The 15,317-nt window shown below is 43.4% G+C and overlaps 3 protein-coding genes across 3 annotated transcripts in view; 2 read left to right on the top strand and 1 right to left on the bottom strand.

The window, feature by feature from the left end:
- The first annotated feature begins 683 nt into the window (after positions 1-683).
- Positions 684-11,699, top strand: LOC119316386. The gene is given in 19 exon segments (XM_037590703.1): positions 684-937; positions 2,014-2,112; positions 2,189-2,290; positions 2,371-2,430; positions 2,522-2,628; positions 2,731-2,813; positions 2,993-3,083; positions 3,215-3,555; positions 7,039-7,097; positions 7,210-7,302; positions 7,392-7,481; positions 7,592-7,673; positions 7,775-7,830; positions 8,027-8,083; positions 8,773-8,813; positions 9,968-10,035; positions 10,117-10,173; positions 10,250-10,367; positions 11,210-11,699. Coding segments are annotated over 19 exon segments (1,761 nt in total). The 5' UTR covers positions 684-826; the 3' UTR covers positions 11,256-11,699.
- On the top strand, positions 5,094-5,889 carry LOC119316385 (arabinogalactan protein 23-like). Its single transcript, XM_037590702.1, has one exon. It carries the CDS (start codon positions 5,375-5,377, stop codon positions 5,603-5,605), a length of 231 nt encoding a protein of 76 aa, XP_037446599.1. The 5' UTR covers positions 5,094-5,374; the 3' UTR covers positions 5,606-5,889.
- Positions 11,700-12,191: 492 nt separating the features above from the next.
- The window catches only part of LOC119316387 (outer envelope protein 80, chloroplastic), a 7,207-nt gene continuing 4,081 nt past the window's right edge, over positions 12,192-15,317 (bottom strand). The window contains exons 9-16 of the mRNA XM_037590705.1: positions 14,964-15,117; positions 14,730-14,873; positions 14,447-14,517; positions 14,238-14,316; positions 14,039-14,154; positions 13,760-13,907; positions 12,928-12,997; positions 12,192-12,634 (exon numbers count right to left, since the gene is read on the bottom strand). Of these exons, the coding sequence (XP_037446602.1) occupies positions 12,480-12,634; positions 12,928-12,997; positions 13,760-13,907; positions 14,039-14,154; positions 14,238-14,316; positions 14,447-14,517; positions 14,730-14,873; positions 14,964-15,117 (937 nt within the window). The 3' untranslated portion in view covers positions 12,192-12,479. The remainder of the gene's footprint in view (positions 12,635-12,927; positions 12,998-13,759; positions 13,908-14,038; positions 14,155-14,237; positions 14,317-14,446; positions 14,518-14,729; positions 14,874-14,963; positions 15,118-15,317) is intronic.

The following is a 15,317-nucleotide window of genomic DNA, read 5'->3' on the forward strand; positions in this document are numbered from 1 at the left end:
TGTCTAGGGTGATTGATTATGATTGCCTCTACAAACTAAACCCTCCGGTTTATATAGACACCAGAGGGGGCTAGGGTTGTACAAGGTCGGTTTACAGGGAAAGGAAACTGTACACCCAAACGTCAAGCTTGCCATCCACGCAAAGGAGAGTCCCATCCGGACACGAGGAAAGATCTTCGATCTCATATCTTCACGACCCATCAGTCTGGCCCACATCGCATAGTCCAGACGCCCGAGGACCCTCTAGTCTAGGACTCCCTCAATGGGAACAACCGACCATGAAGGGAGAACCACCATTGAATATCAGCTCAAACATCCGAATGAACAATATTCTATTCAAGTGGTGTTCTCAGGGTTTTGCTGATTTTCTTCACCGGCCTGCGAGCCTCTTCTAAGGTCGTTTTACCTCTGTAATAGATGCAGACTAGGCGTCTTGGCTTGATTATTATGGTTTTCCCTTTGGTAAGGACAAACCTTTAGTCTCTTTGCAGCTCTCATTAGTTTGCATATGCGCAAAATGCCGATTCTGCTCTCTCGGAGTTGGAGTTTCTATAATAACTTGGTACTCCAGTCGTGTGGTTTCTTTCTATATGAAATGGAGCCGGGAACCCCTTTTCATCGGAAAAAAACATACTAGTATTATCTCCCTGTTCACCCCCCGCACCCCAAGCATTTTGATCGGGACGGTACCGGTACGGGAGTCCGCCAATTTCCGGCGCGCGGGAAAATTTCCCGCACTCGCGCTCGAGCCTCGCCCGCTATAAGAAAGAATCGCACCACCACGGTCTCCTGCTCCACTTCCCCCACTTCCGCCGCCTCCCACCGAATGGGCCGCAAGAGGAGGGCTAGGGTTTCCTGCGACAGCGACGGCGACGACGTCGAGATGAACGGCGATGAGCCCGCCCCCGCCGCCGCGGAGAGCAAGAGCCTCTACGAGGTAATACCACCATCCAGACCCTAGGGCTTCGGATTCCACCGCTAGCGTTTGATCGAATCGTGCGCGGATGTTTAGGATTCGTGGATGAGCAGTAAGGGCGGGCGTCGTATGTACGCTTGTCTGATGTCGCTGCTCAGGGCTATCCGTTGTTAAGTCAGGTGCTCCCTAGTAGGAATTTCTCGTGGATCTCCATGCTAATCACTCAGGTGTTAGTAGTATTTGGGTATTGTGATTAAACATGCGCACACAGGAGATTAGCCCCGAGATATGGAGTCCTATGACCTAGTTACCTGCTTGTATAAACCTGGACACATATCTTTCCCCCGCTGTCATGACATTTTTTCACACAAAACAGTAGCCTAGTGAACCGCAGTCAATTCATATCAAAACCGGACACATGCCCATTTCGGATCCAAAATATGCCGGGGTTAAAGGATCACATGCCGCACATATTGGTTAGTAAGTGTGCTAAAGGGCTTTTATCCTTGCCCTGTTTCTGGGGTCAAGCAGTTATGTGGCTGGATGTGAAAGGGAGATGTTTGCTTGGGATTTTGGAGTTAGGATCTGCTGGGCTGCTATATATACGTCGATCCAGGAACATACCATTGTTCAGCTAAAGGTGTCAATTGTCCTGTAAGTCATATGTTAGCAAATAGGAACATTTTTATTCACTTTATGGATCAGAATTCAGTCCTCACTTCCATGAGTTATATAAAGTTTCTGGTTCACGTCCAGTTAAACCAAGATATAATTTTTTGTTACAAGAACAAAAGCTGCACCGTGCTTGCATTCATGGTTTCTTCTCAAACATCATCACTAGTTTTTTTTTGTTTCTGCAAAGTTGCAGTCAGTTGGTGGATACAACTTGATTGCACTTACTATGGTAGAAAACCCATGTTTAAATAAACATGCAGAGAGCTGCAAGGGTACATGGCAGCGACCTCAAATTGGATTAAGTCTGAATTTCTACAGGAGTACTTTAATAAACAATTGTTATGCTGATATGCTCCACTTTGCTGATCTCATAGTATGACAGACATCTCATTTAATATGCTTGTTTTTCCTTCTTTCTGCAGATATTAGGGGTTGAGAGCACAGCTTCACAACAGGAGATAAAAAAGGCATATCACAAGTTGGCCTTGCGTCTTCACCCAGATAAGAATCCTGGAGATGAGGTAGGATTTCAACCCTGAACCTTTGTTGTAGTAAATACGTACCATGTATCTGAATTGAAATGCTATGTGTTGTCAGGAAGCCAACGAAAAATTTCAGCAGCTGCAGAAGGTGATATCTATTCTTGGAGACCAGGAGAAAAGGGCATTGTATGATGAGACTGGAATTACTGATGATGATGTGAGCACCTAATCCTAGCAATTTGGTTTCCACCTTTTAAGTTTCTGTGTTATATTCTTGAATCTTTTCCCTTGTGTTAGGCACTGGTTGGAGAAGCTGCAGACAATCTCCAAGCGTACTTCAGAACAGTGTACAGAAAGGTATGTGTTTGCTCCATGCCAGTGAGAACCTTACGTTGCCCATTTGCTTATACAATGCATGATGAACTTGCTTTGTCTAAATTATTCTCAGGTCACAGAGGCTGACATTGAAGAATTTGAAGCTAAGTACAGAGGGTCAGACTCTGAGAAAAAGGATTTAAAGGAACTGTACACAAAATTTAAGGGCAACATGAACAGGTGATTGATGCTGGATTAAATGTTTGCTCCAAAGCTTGATAAACTGCAACTGAACAACTGTGTTTCATTTCCTTTTTTCTAACTCTCTGCCTTTTTGTGCAGACTTTTCTGCTCTATGATTTGCTCAGATGCCAAGCTTGATTCTCACCGCTTCAAAGATATAATTGATCAGGCAATTGCTGAAGGTAAATAATCATATACTGTTGCCACTATGATTTTTCCATATATAATTGATTTCTTGTCCCATTTTCTTCTACAATCTACAACGAGGTGCTAGTAAAGTGCTTGATTTTACATGTTTGACTCAACCGGCTCCTCAAAACCTCTGTATGCGCAATTATCTTACCGTCTCCTTTCTTTGTAGGCGAGCTGAAGTCCACCAAAGTGTATGCGAAGTGGGCTAAAAAGATTTCTGAGATAGAACCACCCACAAACCCATTGGAGAGGAGAGTGAAGTAAGTTCCCTACTACTAGCATTTATCCATCCCTTGAAACACTTCATTCCAGTTTGATCCTCTCAAGATACTAGTCGCTATCACCTGCTTATGTGAAGTCTGCACTGTTTTGTCTCCTGAAACTGCCATAGGAAAAAGAAGAGCCAGGAGAGCGACCTCATCCTGGCGATCTCGCAGCGCAGGGAACAGAGGAAGGAGCGGTTTGACTCTGTTCTGTCATCTATAATGTCCAAGTGTGACGACAACAAGGCGGGCAGCTCAGAGCCCACGGAGGAGGAGTTTGAGCGCGCTCGGCAGAGGCTTGAGAAGAAGCGCACCAAGGGGCGCAAATGATATGAATCTTGACATGCATGCGCAAATGATATGAATCTTGACATGCATGCAGGCCCTTCGAGAAAAAAATGGGTGTTGAGTGGACTGGTGTGGAGGGGTTGTGTCGCAACTCTAGTGTCGCTTTGTTTTATGAGTGGGCGTGTGTAAGTAACTGAATGCAAGTGTGGTGTGGTTTTAGATGTGAACAACTGTGGAAGTGTCCTGTCCCATGAATGAAATGAAATCCTCGGCATGCCGGCATGGCCAGGTGATAGTCTGTTTAATTCGCGTATGATCAAAGTGGTTTTGATGCCTGCCGAAGGGAGGTGTGAGACGACAGGTTGTGGGTATGAATTATTACTATTCAACTGATCAAACTCATTGATACGTGGATTTTTAATCAAGCTGGTACTACTATTTTCTTCCTCAAGGGCAAGGGAATCGTTTGGTAATCCAATTCAATTGATCAAACTCATACCATGGGTTGATTAATCATCATATTAGATAGTTGGATGTTGATTAATCAAGCTGGTATTATGTGCCTAGTATCTAATTTATCTTAGATAGTTCGATGTTGATGTAGTGTAATGTAGTTGGTAATGGACTGTTTATTATGCTATGTATGGTGTTAATTTGGTAATGTTGTTTAATTATGCAATGAAGTAGTTAAATTTGCGTTTGAAATGATTCTTTATCAAGAAAGTGTGTTTGATTTTTTCTGGATATCAAGTCCTTTTTTTTTGACAAAATGCTGACGGAGCAAATTTTCATTTCAATAAGTGAGAGGAGTTTTACAGAGGACTAGAGTATAGTAACAACATCTGCAGCGCCGCAAACAGCAGCAGCAGATATGGTCTATCCATTACAGCGCCGCAAACATTTACAGCGCTGCAAACAACCATTGACAAGGACCATGGAGGACGTCGTGGACAGCCTAGGATTAAGTTTTGGATGACGCGCTAGACGAAGAACACGTTCAATTCAGAATTAAAGGATGAGTAATGACAGAGAATTAAGTTACTATCAATGATCCATAGTACTTAGTGTTGATTTAGCATAAAGTTGTATTAAATCAACGATATTGATATGGATCGGGTGAGTACAAGGGATGGGCTAGTGATGCTCTTATATCGTGGTACTCGAACGTTCTTCACAGGTACTAGTGGCACCCGATCGCACTTGATTGAACTGTTACTGGGCACTGCTATTTCTGCTTGATTTTCTTCCTCCTGTCACAAGCTACTAAACAATATACTTCCACATTCTATGTCACATGAGATCAAAACGTGGAGGGGCAATCGTTTGATAATTGAATTCAATTAATCAAACTCATATTCCACGGGCCGATTAATCATCACCGTTCCATTTTTCGTCCTTGCTCCTCCATGGCTTCGTCCTCGGTACCTGAACACGCATAACACATCCATTTGAGGTAGCAGTCATGTCTCGCATATGGACTTAGGGCGCGTGCACGAGCTGTTGTCGTAGGTTCACCCGATAGTTGGGGAGTTGTGCAGTATCCATGGGATGACCGTAGGTCGTTTGATAATCAATCAAAACTGATTAAATTAATCAAACTCATATTCCGCGGGCCGATTAACCATCACCGTTCCATTTTTCCAAGCACACAAACGAAGGCAATGCCCTCCGCCGCACGCTCCCGCCGCGCGCTAATGGCCACCCGCACGGAAGCCGGGTACCCTAATTTGGGCAGGGCGGCAACCGACGGCCAGGCGAGGCCCTCTCATGGCCGCTCGCGCGCCCTACAAAACGCGGCGCCGCGCCACCCCACCCTCTCCCAGGCCTTGCAGAGAGCGACCGAGCCGCCCTCCCCCCACCGCCCCGCTCCCACCACCGGAATAAACCGCGCCTCGCCGGCCGACCTCTCCTCCTCGACCGCCTAGCCGCTTGCTGTTTGTTTCTTTTGCGCAGGCCCCGTGCAACCGTCCCGTACCCGCGAGGAGAGGGAGGCAGAAGCCATGGAGATGAAGAAGATCGCCTGCGCCGTGCTGATCGCCCTGGTGGCCTCCGCCTCCCTGGTCGCGGCGACCGCCCCAGCCACCGAGGCGCCGGCCGAGTCCCCCGGCGCGGCCGCCGGCGCCACCGCCGGAGCAGCCGGAGCGACCGCCCCGGCCACCAGCGGCGCCTTCGCCGGCGCGCCCGGCGCCGCCGCGCTCCTCGTCTCCCTCGTCGCCTACTACCTGCACTGAGACGGGCCGGAGCTCGCGCTCCCACGTTCCCACGCGGCGCCACGCAGACGCGTCGGTTGATTCAATTTAATTTAATTCCAATTCACCGATCAACTAATGACCACTCTATGATGATTACACCACACATTATCTATCGGTACTATGTAACTGCGCTTGTAATTCTTCTTTTCGGCCCGTTTGGTAAACTCAACCCAATCCGCGTCTGTAACCCGTGGCTAATGGCGCCGTGTTATCATTTCATTCGAACAATTGAATGATATTTGCTGTGATTCTATTCTATTCTACCTGTTCGTGTTGCCTCCGTCTATTCTTTCCTTTTTTCTTTTGATGATGACATCGGGTTCTTGATTAGCCTGTGGCAGTGGTGACGGTTGCCAACGGGCTTGTTTGGGTTGGAATCTTTGAGAAGATTATCGTTTTCGGAATCTATAGTCTTTGAGAAGATATATAAATTGATTGCCGTCAAGAGCAGGAAAAAAAGAATTCGACAAAACTGGTCGGGGGAGAAGGTGCAGTGAGCACCATGATTCATGCCGCACAGACCAGTAGTGCCACGATTTTCACGATTTCAATATGCCTTTTATTTATTTCAAATATATACTACAGTACAAATAGATTGAAATGCCACAAAGGCAGTTGAGCAGTTCGTGATTAGCATTTAGCAGTTCCCCTATTCCTCCCTCCCACCCATCCCCATCCTCCCTGATGATCCCTCCGCTCCACTAGTCGTATCTCCGCTCTCCTCCCACCCTCCCCTCTCCCCGCGCACCCGCTCCTCGGCCGGCGGCCCCTCAAACCCTTGCCCCGAGCGCGAGCGCGGCGGAGATGGAGCAGCACGTGCTGGTGGCGCTCGCCCTCTCTTTCGTCGGCGGCCTCAGCACCTCCCTCGGTACGCGCCATCCCGCCACGGATTCTCTCCCCCCGAGCACCAACTCGGCTGCTTGCCTGCTCGACCGCCACCGTGCCGCCTGACTTGAGGATTTTCAGTGTTTGCGCGGCCTTTTCGGGGATAATTCCAGCATCTTCTTGTTCGGTCGTGTTACAGAATTATTAGAAAAGGACCCAGTGCCTTGCTATTTGCAAAGCGACGGAGTTTTTTGCCGTGTTACATGAACCCAAGCAGGACAACTAGTCATCAATCGCCGCGGCCCAACATTCATCAGAATGCATAGATAGATGAAGCTAGTAGTCCAGGGGCCTGTCAGACTGATTTACAGAGCGCCAAAGCCAGTTCCACACTGAGGCTATTATGGCTTTCCTATCGTTTTTACGACGCTCAGATACAGGTAGTAACGGCAAACCTTGCTTGTTGGCCTAACACGGTCGCCCATTGCGCCTCCACGTCCTAGTTAGCAGTTTCTCATGCTTCTACTTGATATCCTGCGAGGATTCCTTGTGACCGCTTAAGCTGAGCCCGAGATTTGTGTCTTCAGGTGCGCTGCTTGTGATCGTCAACCCTTCCCCTGACCTCAAGAGGCTCGGCCTCCTCCAGGTCATCAACTGTCTTCTCATAAGTTATTGATTATCTGTCGTTTAGGTGAGTAGTGAACTAGTGATGGTTGTCTGATTGTTCGTGCTCTATGTATTGCTCATGCTGCATGCAGGGTTTTGCTGCTGGACTTATGTTGAGCATCTCGTTTCTAGACTTGGCACACAACGCACTCAACTCCATTGGCTTCTTGAAGGCCAATCTATGGGTCGGTTGGATCTTTCTTGCAGTTCTAGAATCTGTTTCATGAAATGAAATTTCAGTCTATCTCAGATAACACATTGCGGTATTTTGCAGTTTTTTGCAGGAGTTCTTTTCTTTGGGTTCGTTGTCAAGTTTATTCCAGAGCCAACCTTTGTGCCAACAACTGATGCAAGCAAGAAAAAGGTTGGAATGAACAATCCTCGGGGATGTTTCCAGCATCATTCATATCAAATCTGTTTTCTAACCAAAATAAGTGGGCTGAATAGAAGTTGGTTTTCTTTTGTGGAAAGCAGACTGATGATGACGGGTCGGGCAAAGATATGATGAAAAAACATCGCCGCCAAGTCTTATTCAGTGGCATCATTACTGCTGTTGGTAAGTTACTGCCTCTGTTTTTATATACTCAGCATATTTGCTTTGACTGAAGTCAAACATTCATCACAATCATTTGACTTTGTACTTATTCTGAGCTGCAGGAATTAGCTTGCACAATTTTCCTGAGGGAATGGCGGTATTTCTTGGATCCGTGAAGGTAATGCCGCCGTGCATTCATCTCAGTGTAGTGGCATCATTGATTTGCTGAGAGGACGTTCTGCACCTCGCATTTTGTTACAGTAGAAAAATTACTGGAGCATAGCTTGGTTGTTTTGGTTTTCAAAGAGTTCATGCACCTTATTATTATTATTTATAGCTTGCACTAATTATATTCGGTTATAACGAAAATGCAGGGTCTTCGCGTGGGAGTTAACTTGGCTATTGCTATTGCTTTACATAACATACCCGAGGTATATAAATCAACCTATCAGCCTTTCTGGTTAAGTAGCCTAAGAATTCTTATCTGCAGTTATATATTGCATCATTGGCAGTTTGGCACTTAGGATAGCCCTTGGGGTGCTCTTTGTAAGAAGATTCAACTGCCATAAAAAAATTGTTTGTTATACTGCACCAGGTAGTCAATATATAGGTTTGATATATGAAAGCTCAATCTCATGGCAAACTAATTCATGACAAGACAAGAGGGCCATGATGAATCTTAACTCATTTGCAGTGCTTGTTTTGCCATGAAGTTTTGAGTATTCTGATATTTGCTAGGTCTCCGCACTAACCAACTTCTATATTTTCCTTTTGATCTGTGTAGTTCAGTTTGATGCTTAGTGACCATACTAGAATTAGTTGGCATCAAACACATTATTATGTACAAGGGAGAGTTTGCAAATTGTGTTAGCAGGATCTATCACGGAAAATTAAATAATTCCATTTTATGGAGAGACATTCAAAAGAAGCTATAGTTCTACAAAATCGTACCCCCTCTTTCCCAAAATAAGTGTCGCTGATTTAGTACAAAGTTGTACTAAATGAGTTACACTTATTTTGGGACGGAGGGAGTATATCCGAGACTACTGACAGACTGACATGTTGCCAATTTTCTTTTTGATCTACTATCCTAACTAGTTGACACTTTTTACCTTCTCAGGGGGTTGCTGTAGCTCTGCCACTCTATTTTGCTACCAAAAGGTACCTGTTTTCCCCATGTAGAGATGAATAATTAGTGAAGTTTGTAGTTCACACCATCTTTCAAAACGAGTCTTGAGTCCACTAGCGCAAATGCTACGAATTCTTGGTTTTCTGTAGCCAAATGTTATAAGTTGGTTACACAAATATAAGTCATGCTTGTTATGCATTATTATTAAATGACATACAATCTTAGAACTTCTCAAATGTGGTGAGCCACTCTGATCTCGGCTATGTGAGCTTTATCTGTTCCTCCAGTCTTAAAGGGTGATTGGATTCCAAAGTACCTACAAGTAGGGATGAAAATGGAGTGGAAACTTTCCGTTTTTCCCGAGGAAAAATGGAAATGGAGAGGAAATATGAAAACGGAAACGGAAATTTACAAAACGGAAGTGGAAATGGAATTTTTTATGCGGAAACGGAAACAAAAATGGAACGGTGTTTTCCGGTGGAACATGCATGGAAACGGAACTTTTCGTTTCCGTGGATATGGAATTTCTGTTTTTACTATAGACCTATAGCTGCTTTGTAGCCCAACCACCAAAGAGAACACAATGACACAATTAGTAGAATGGATCTGAGGCCCAACTTCTACTACCACACATGTACTCAGCTTGACCCTATACGCAATTGTCCGGTACTACTACAATACTACGCTAAGTTGCTAACATAATGATAGTATTTTGTAGCCATGTTAACAACTCATTAAATTTGTTTGTTTTTGTGTGTATTTCTCTATGATTCAAGGGGTTTTTAAGTTCCGATCAATGCCTATTTCTGTCTCCGTATCCGCTTTGTATTCGCTCCGTATCCGTTTCTGGTAGTATATGTTTCCGTATTCATTTCCGGGGCTCCGTATGCGTTTCTGGTAGTATATGTTTCCGTATTCATTTCCGGGGTTTCTGTATTCGTTTCCGCTTCTGCAAAAAAATGTGAAAACAAATATGATAGCACTCAGTTCCGTCCCTTTCCGCTCCGTTTTCATCCCTACCTACAAAGCATGACCATGTTTGAAATCATTGTACTTTAGAACGAAGGGAAATTAGAATTTCCCTTTATAGCTCAATATTTCCTTTTATTCCTATTGTCATTATTGGACTTACTTTTTTGCAGCTGATAATGTTTCTCTGTGTTTCCTTCTTTCTTGCATATCAAAGCAAATGGCAAGCATTTAAATATGCAACACTCTCTGGTTTGGCTGAGCCACTAGGGGTATTTTTTGTAGGTATGCTATTTTTGTGAGCCTTTCTGTAAGTTTATTCTTTAATAACCTATCGACCACTGATGCCAAATGTGATTACTGCAGCTGTCTTGTTTCCGAGCAACTTAAATCCTGAAATTCTTGAAGGCCTACTTGCATCAGGTTAGTCTGTTAGTAGAGCTAAACCGTGATATTTCATGCTTAGTACTTTGTTGACTTCCCATTTGTCTTGACGCAGTTGGTGGTGTTATGGCTTTCCTCACTTTGCATGAGTTGTTACCTCTAGCATTTGACTATGCTGGTCAGAAGCAAGCTGTCAAAGCAGTCTTTGTTGGCATGGCCGTCATGTCTGCGAGGTTTGTTGATGTTTCTGCACAAAGGACTTGTCTGTATAGTTCTGAAGCACTTCTACTCTGTGATTTGAGAAAAAACGACTAATATCCATGTTAGAGGGTGGTAATTGAGTTCTTGTATTCTACTCCCTCTGTTCTGAATTACTCGTCGCAGAAATGGATGTATCTAGATGTATTTTAGTTCTAGATACATCCATTTCTGCGACGAGTAATTTAGAACGGAGGGAGTAGGTGACAGTATCGTAGGAGATTGACATCATATGTTGTTGGCAGTGAGTGCATCGTAGAGAAAATGAGTAATGACTTATGTTCTATCATCTATAGGGTGAATTTATGGCATGAAGGTTGCATTAGTATAATAATATGTTTGCAGCAGTGTTTGACAATAGGCTTAAACATACTGGTCCCTTCACCCAAACAAAAATATTGACCTGAGTAAATTCGGTCGGCAGCCATATGCATTAATGTGATCATCAATAGTAACCTGTCATACGCATTCACAGTACAAATGCATAACCTACATTCCTTCACACTTCCATGTACTCCCTCCATAAAGAAATATAAGAGCGTTTAGATCACTATGTACTCCCTCTGTTCGGAATTACTTGTCGCAGAAATGGATGTATCTAGATGTATTTTAGTTCTAGATACATCCATTTCCGAGACAAGTAATTCCGAACGGAGGGAGTACATGCTAATTTTGACGCAAAATTGCTGTTCATTATTATGGTTATTATACATGACCCCATGCCTTGAAAGCAGAGGACATTTTTATATTTTTGAAAAATAAGCAGCACACATTATTCTTTTCTCTACATGCCTAATTCGCGATTCCACATTGGCAGCTTGTATTTCCTGGAGATCAGCCTACCCAAGGAGATCAGCTTGTAACATATGACCGCACCGCTGCAACTATACCAGCTGTTCATAGTGTCCTCTGAAGCCTGAGAACTTCGCCATACATCAACCGTTTCTTGCGATCTGCAAGGCAAGGGGCGTGGGGTTTGGAAGGTTCGTTGCTCAGAAGCAAGAATTATGGCCAGAACGTTGCATTGGCCACGTGTAGCATACACTATTACTCCTGGTCATTGTGTCTGACAGTTTTACTAGGAAAAAACAGCAGTGTGGCGACCCGTATGTGGTGGCTGGACATCCCTCACTTTGTTGTTTCAGAAAACCATATGTGGTGACGGGTATCTGAATACAACCATCGGGCTTGTTGTCCAGTAACAGGATGCAACTAGAACAGATTTGCGGCTCTTTTGTCAATTTGACACGTTAAAAACCTGCCCACAATCATGGCCTGCAGGCTGTAATTGCCCTGTTAACCCTTGATTCTGTTCCAAGTTTATACATCTCCAATTTCTTTTGCTCTTGCCATGGAGTATTTTTTTTAAAAATCTTGCTTTGGGTTATTGTTTCCAAACAGCCTGTTGCAACTTTGGTGCTAGAATTTCTAGACTGGGTCTACTTAGATTATGATTTCATCCAAAGGTAGGGGCAAAAATTATGAACCGTAGGTGAAGAATCAATCACCTTCACCAAGTTCTCTCTCCTGCCATGACTGTTTTGCTGTCGTTCACAACACCCCCGATTGAATTGCAAGATGTTGCGCATGAGTATCGTAGTTAGTTACAATTCATAACACGACAAAGTTCGTAGCAGATTATCATTACAAACTTGGAGACGAGGTAAGTCCTAGCTGAACATGGTGACATTCCCAGGAATATAGGTTGGCCAAATTGTTCAAAGTTTCAAACCACCTCGCAAGGATGGGTACCTGGAGGCACTGCATCACATGCAGACTTGGCTTGCTGGATTGAGGCAAGTGTGTGCACATTACTTACACAGGTCGTCAATTTTGATTTCTTAGCTCAAATTTCATATCAACAAAACGCCGCAGTTTGTCAGCTGGAGAGCTTTCTCTGGTTGCGGCTTCCAGCAAAGTTTACAAGATTGAAGCAAAGAACTGTATATGTTCAGGCAATCTGGGCTACACAAAATTTGCTTTGCGGAAACTTGTATCGACATCGCAAAGACAATGGCACTATCCCTACCAGTGCAAGTAAATCAGATTAAGGCTGACAGAGATCAAACAACAGCCACCTCGATAATTTAATTTCTGTGCCCAACACCAAAGTGAAATCGTCTTGCTTGTTTGTCATTGAAAGCGTATTCAAGTCTCAAAGGTCCCAGTGGGGAGTCCACACGGATACCAACACCATACCCGTAGCCGCTTCCTGGCTTCCCACGGGCCCCTGCTGGGTCACCTAAAAGACAAAACGACGATAGATTGCGCAAGTGAGAAGAGGTTTTTGTGAGAAGAAGAGCTAATACATAAAATCTGCTCTTCGAAATCTGGAGGTGGAGCCCTGTCAGGCCTGTTCCAGCAGCAGCAAAATCTTCTAACTAGAATAGGGGTTAAAAGCAATAATTTTCTTCATTCTGAATCTAACGTGGCTTCGAGAATTTGAGTACAAGTACAGAACTAGCCTGCTTTAGAGACCACAGACCTGGACTAAATTATACTATCACAGCAAAATGTGAGTACAACATGACTTACCAGGAACCGTTGGACCAGAGCCAAGATCACTACCATAGTCACCAAAGACAACACCTTCCAAGGGACCAAACTACATGGAAATGACAACTGTGAGTAATCAAAGCAGGCTGATTTTTTCTTTAATGCAAATCATACGGCAAGCATGACATGCATCAGAGTATCACAAGAACTAATCAAATGCATTTGATTTCATTTTTCTTCAATGCAAATGCATTTGATTTCATTGCAGGTAGCAATCATGAAAAGTCCACGATTAAAGTACTAATTTTCCAGCCATGAAATCATGTATGACAAGTAACAAATCATTGGATCGTTGACACAAGTATAGAAATAATTCCAAATTGGTAGTCATTGAAACAAATATAAGATAGCGAAAACCATGATAGTGTTAGCATAAATCAGGTGACGGAGAACTGAAGTAACAGGCACCATGCATGCACACGTACCTGGTCGCACGCGTGCATGATGCAGTTAATAGGTGTCCAGCACGGATTTGGAGATGTTACACTGAACTTCATGTGTAGTTTTTTGTTGTTGTCTCAAACAAAATAATCGATTTACTGTTACATTCTTAAATACGAGCAAATAAGACTTCATCTTAAAATTGCAAACTAATTCAAATACTACACTTATAGTTTCTTCTTGATATGCGTTTATTGATGTTGCCGACTGTTTTTTATAAGAATTTCTTCTTGATATGTGTGTATCGATGTTGCTGACTGGTTTTTATGAGAATAGCATATGGTTGTGTGCATTTTATCTAGAGGTGTTTCATGTAAATGTTAAGTTTAGACAAATAACTTAATATTGCCAAAAGAGAGGCAAGGCTTACCAAGCGGCAAGAGACTTCACCACTACCAACTGCATATGAGCGGCCAGAACCAACAGCACCTTCTTCATATCCTCTTACACTGTTTGTCCCACCAATTGCAAATGCTTCATGAGGCGAAAAGTTCCCCTCCACATGACCTCCAGAAGCACTGGATCATAGTATAAAATGATGTATCAGGTAACATAACAACAAAATGTAAGTCCACTGTGTGGAAACGTCCAGGTTAAACTGATGTTTTCACTCTTGTCCATCAACGGCACGGCATGCACTAAAACATACCTTAGAAGAAGTCGGGCAGGACCAATTTCATAGCTCTGTCTCAAACGGGCTGTCACTCTGTTGAAACTAAGCCACTCCGGAAGAATGGGCAGACCTTGCTCGACGTTGAAAACAAACTGGAAGTAGTAACAACAGTAGGATATAAGAAACTGTCACGGCAAGATTAGAAAATAGTAAAATGCAGAGGATAAAAACTAACCATTGTAGAGCTATGATCTCCAGAGTCTGTGTAGACACTTTCAAGCTTAGCAAGTAACGTGTCATCATAAGGATTGCCGCTGCATTTTCATGACAGGACCATCACATTTCTAATAGTAACTTAATCTGACAACTGTATTCGTGGTGTACACTGTTATGTATATACTTGTGGTACAAACTAAAGTTGAATGAGAAATCAGGATTTGAGACCTTGCAGTTAATTGGCTGTTATAGAAATCTCTGATCATAGGGTTGCCTTTGTCATCACGAGCACCAGCATGCTGCATAGAAAGTGTCAACAGAACACAATTAGGCTATTTTTATGGAGAGGTAAGCAAAGGAAACAGTAATGCATATTTATACGGTTCAATCAACAAAGTTAGTACCGACATCACACAAGTACACGACTCTGTCTACTTTAGACTTTTGCTAGCAGGCCTACATGCAGGGGGAAAGGTGAATCGATTACTACAACTATTATTCACGTGTTTACCTGAAATATCAATCCAAGAGTACCACTCCATTTAGGCCTGAAAGGTCGACTATATTCAATGCCAGCAGTTACCCGTCCAATTGTAATAGGACTATGGTCAGGATGCTCCCCACCATGGATAAGTGTTCCAGGGGTCCTAGAGTTCTGACAAGGAAAACTATCATAAGCGCATGCACATGATTCGCAGCTGATGGAATCATGGAACTGTGGTGATATCATACTAAAGGTAAATACCTGAACCATGACAGTTCTGGAGGTCCTCTTATTGTCACCGTCAATCCAAGGGTCAGTGTAGTTTAAACGAAATATAGAATCTATTTGGCCCCTCTCTAGTGAGAGATTCAACTTCTTGTTCCTTCCAAAAACATTCCGCTGAGAATATGCAAAGCTGTTTAAAAATTCCAGTGTGAGGGAAAAAAAATAGATGTAGAACTTCCTGTAGGCAGGTACAAGATCTAAAATACATAACAAAATCTTATAGGCTACATATGGTATTAGAAATCCTGTACTGAGTAAATAATAAAATTAAAACCAAAATCTACAAATTGCCAGTTCATAAAGGCCTTGGGCTTTGGAGGGTCATCTTAA

This window comes from Triticum dicoccoides, chromosome 6A, assembly GCF_002162155.2.
Source record: "Triticum dicoccoides isolate Atlit2015 ecotype Zavitan chromosome 6A, WEW_v2.0, whole genome shotgun sequence".
NCBI classification, from domain to species: Eukaryota; Viridiplantae; Streptophyta; class Magnoliopsida; order Poales; family Poaceae; genus Triticum; species Triticum dicoccoides.

What these genes read in the sequence shown, in the direction of transcription:
- LOC119316385 (XM_037590702.1), top strand. Translation starts at nt 5,375, where the DNA reads ATGGAGATGAAGAAGATCGCCTGCGCCGTGCTGATCGCCCTGGTGGCC.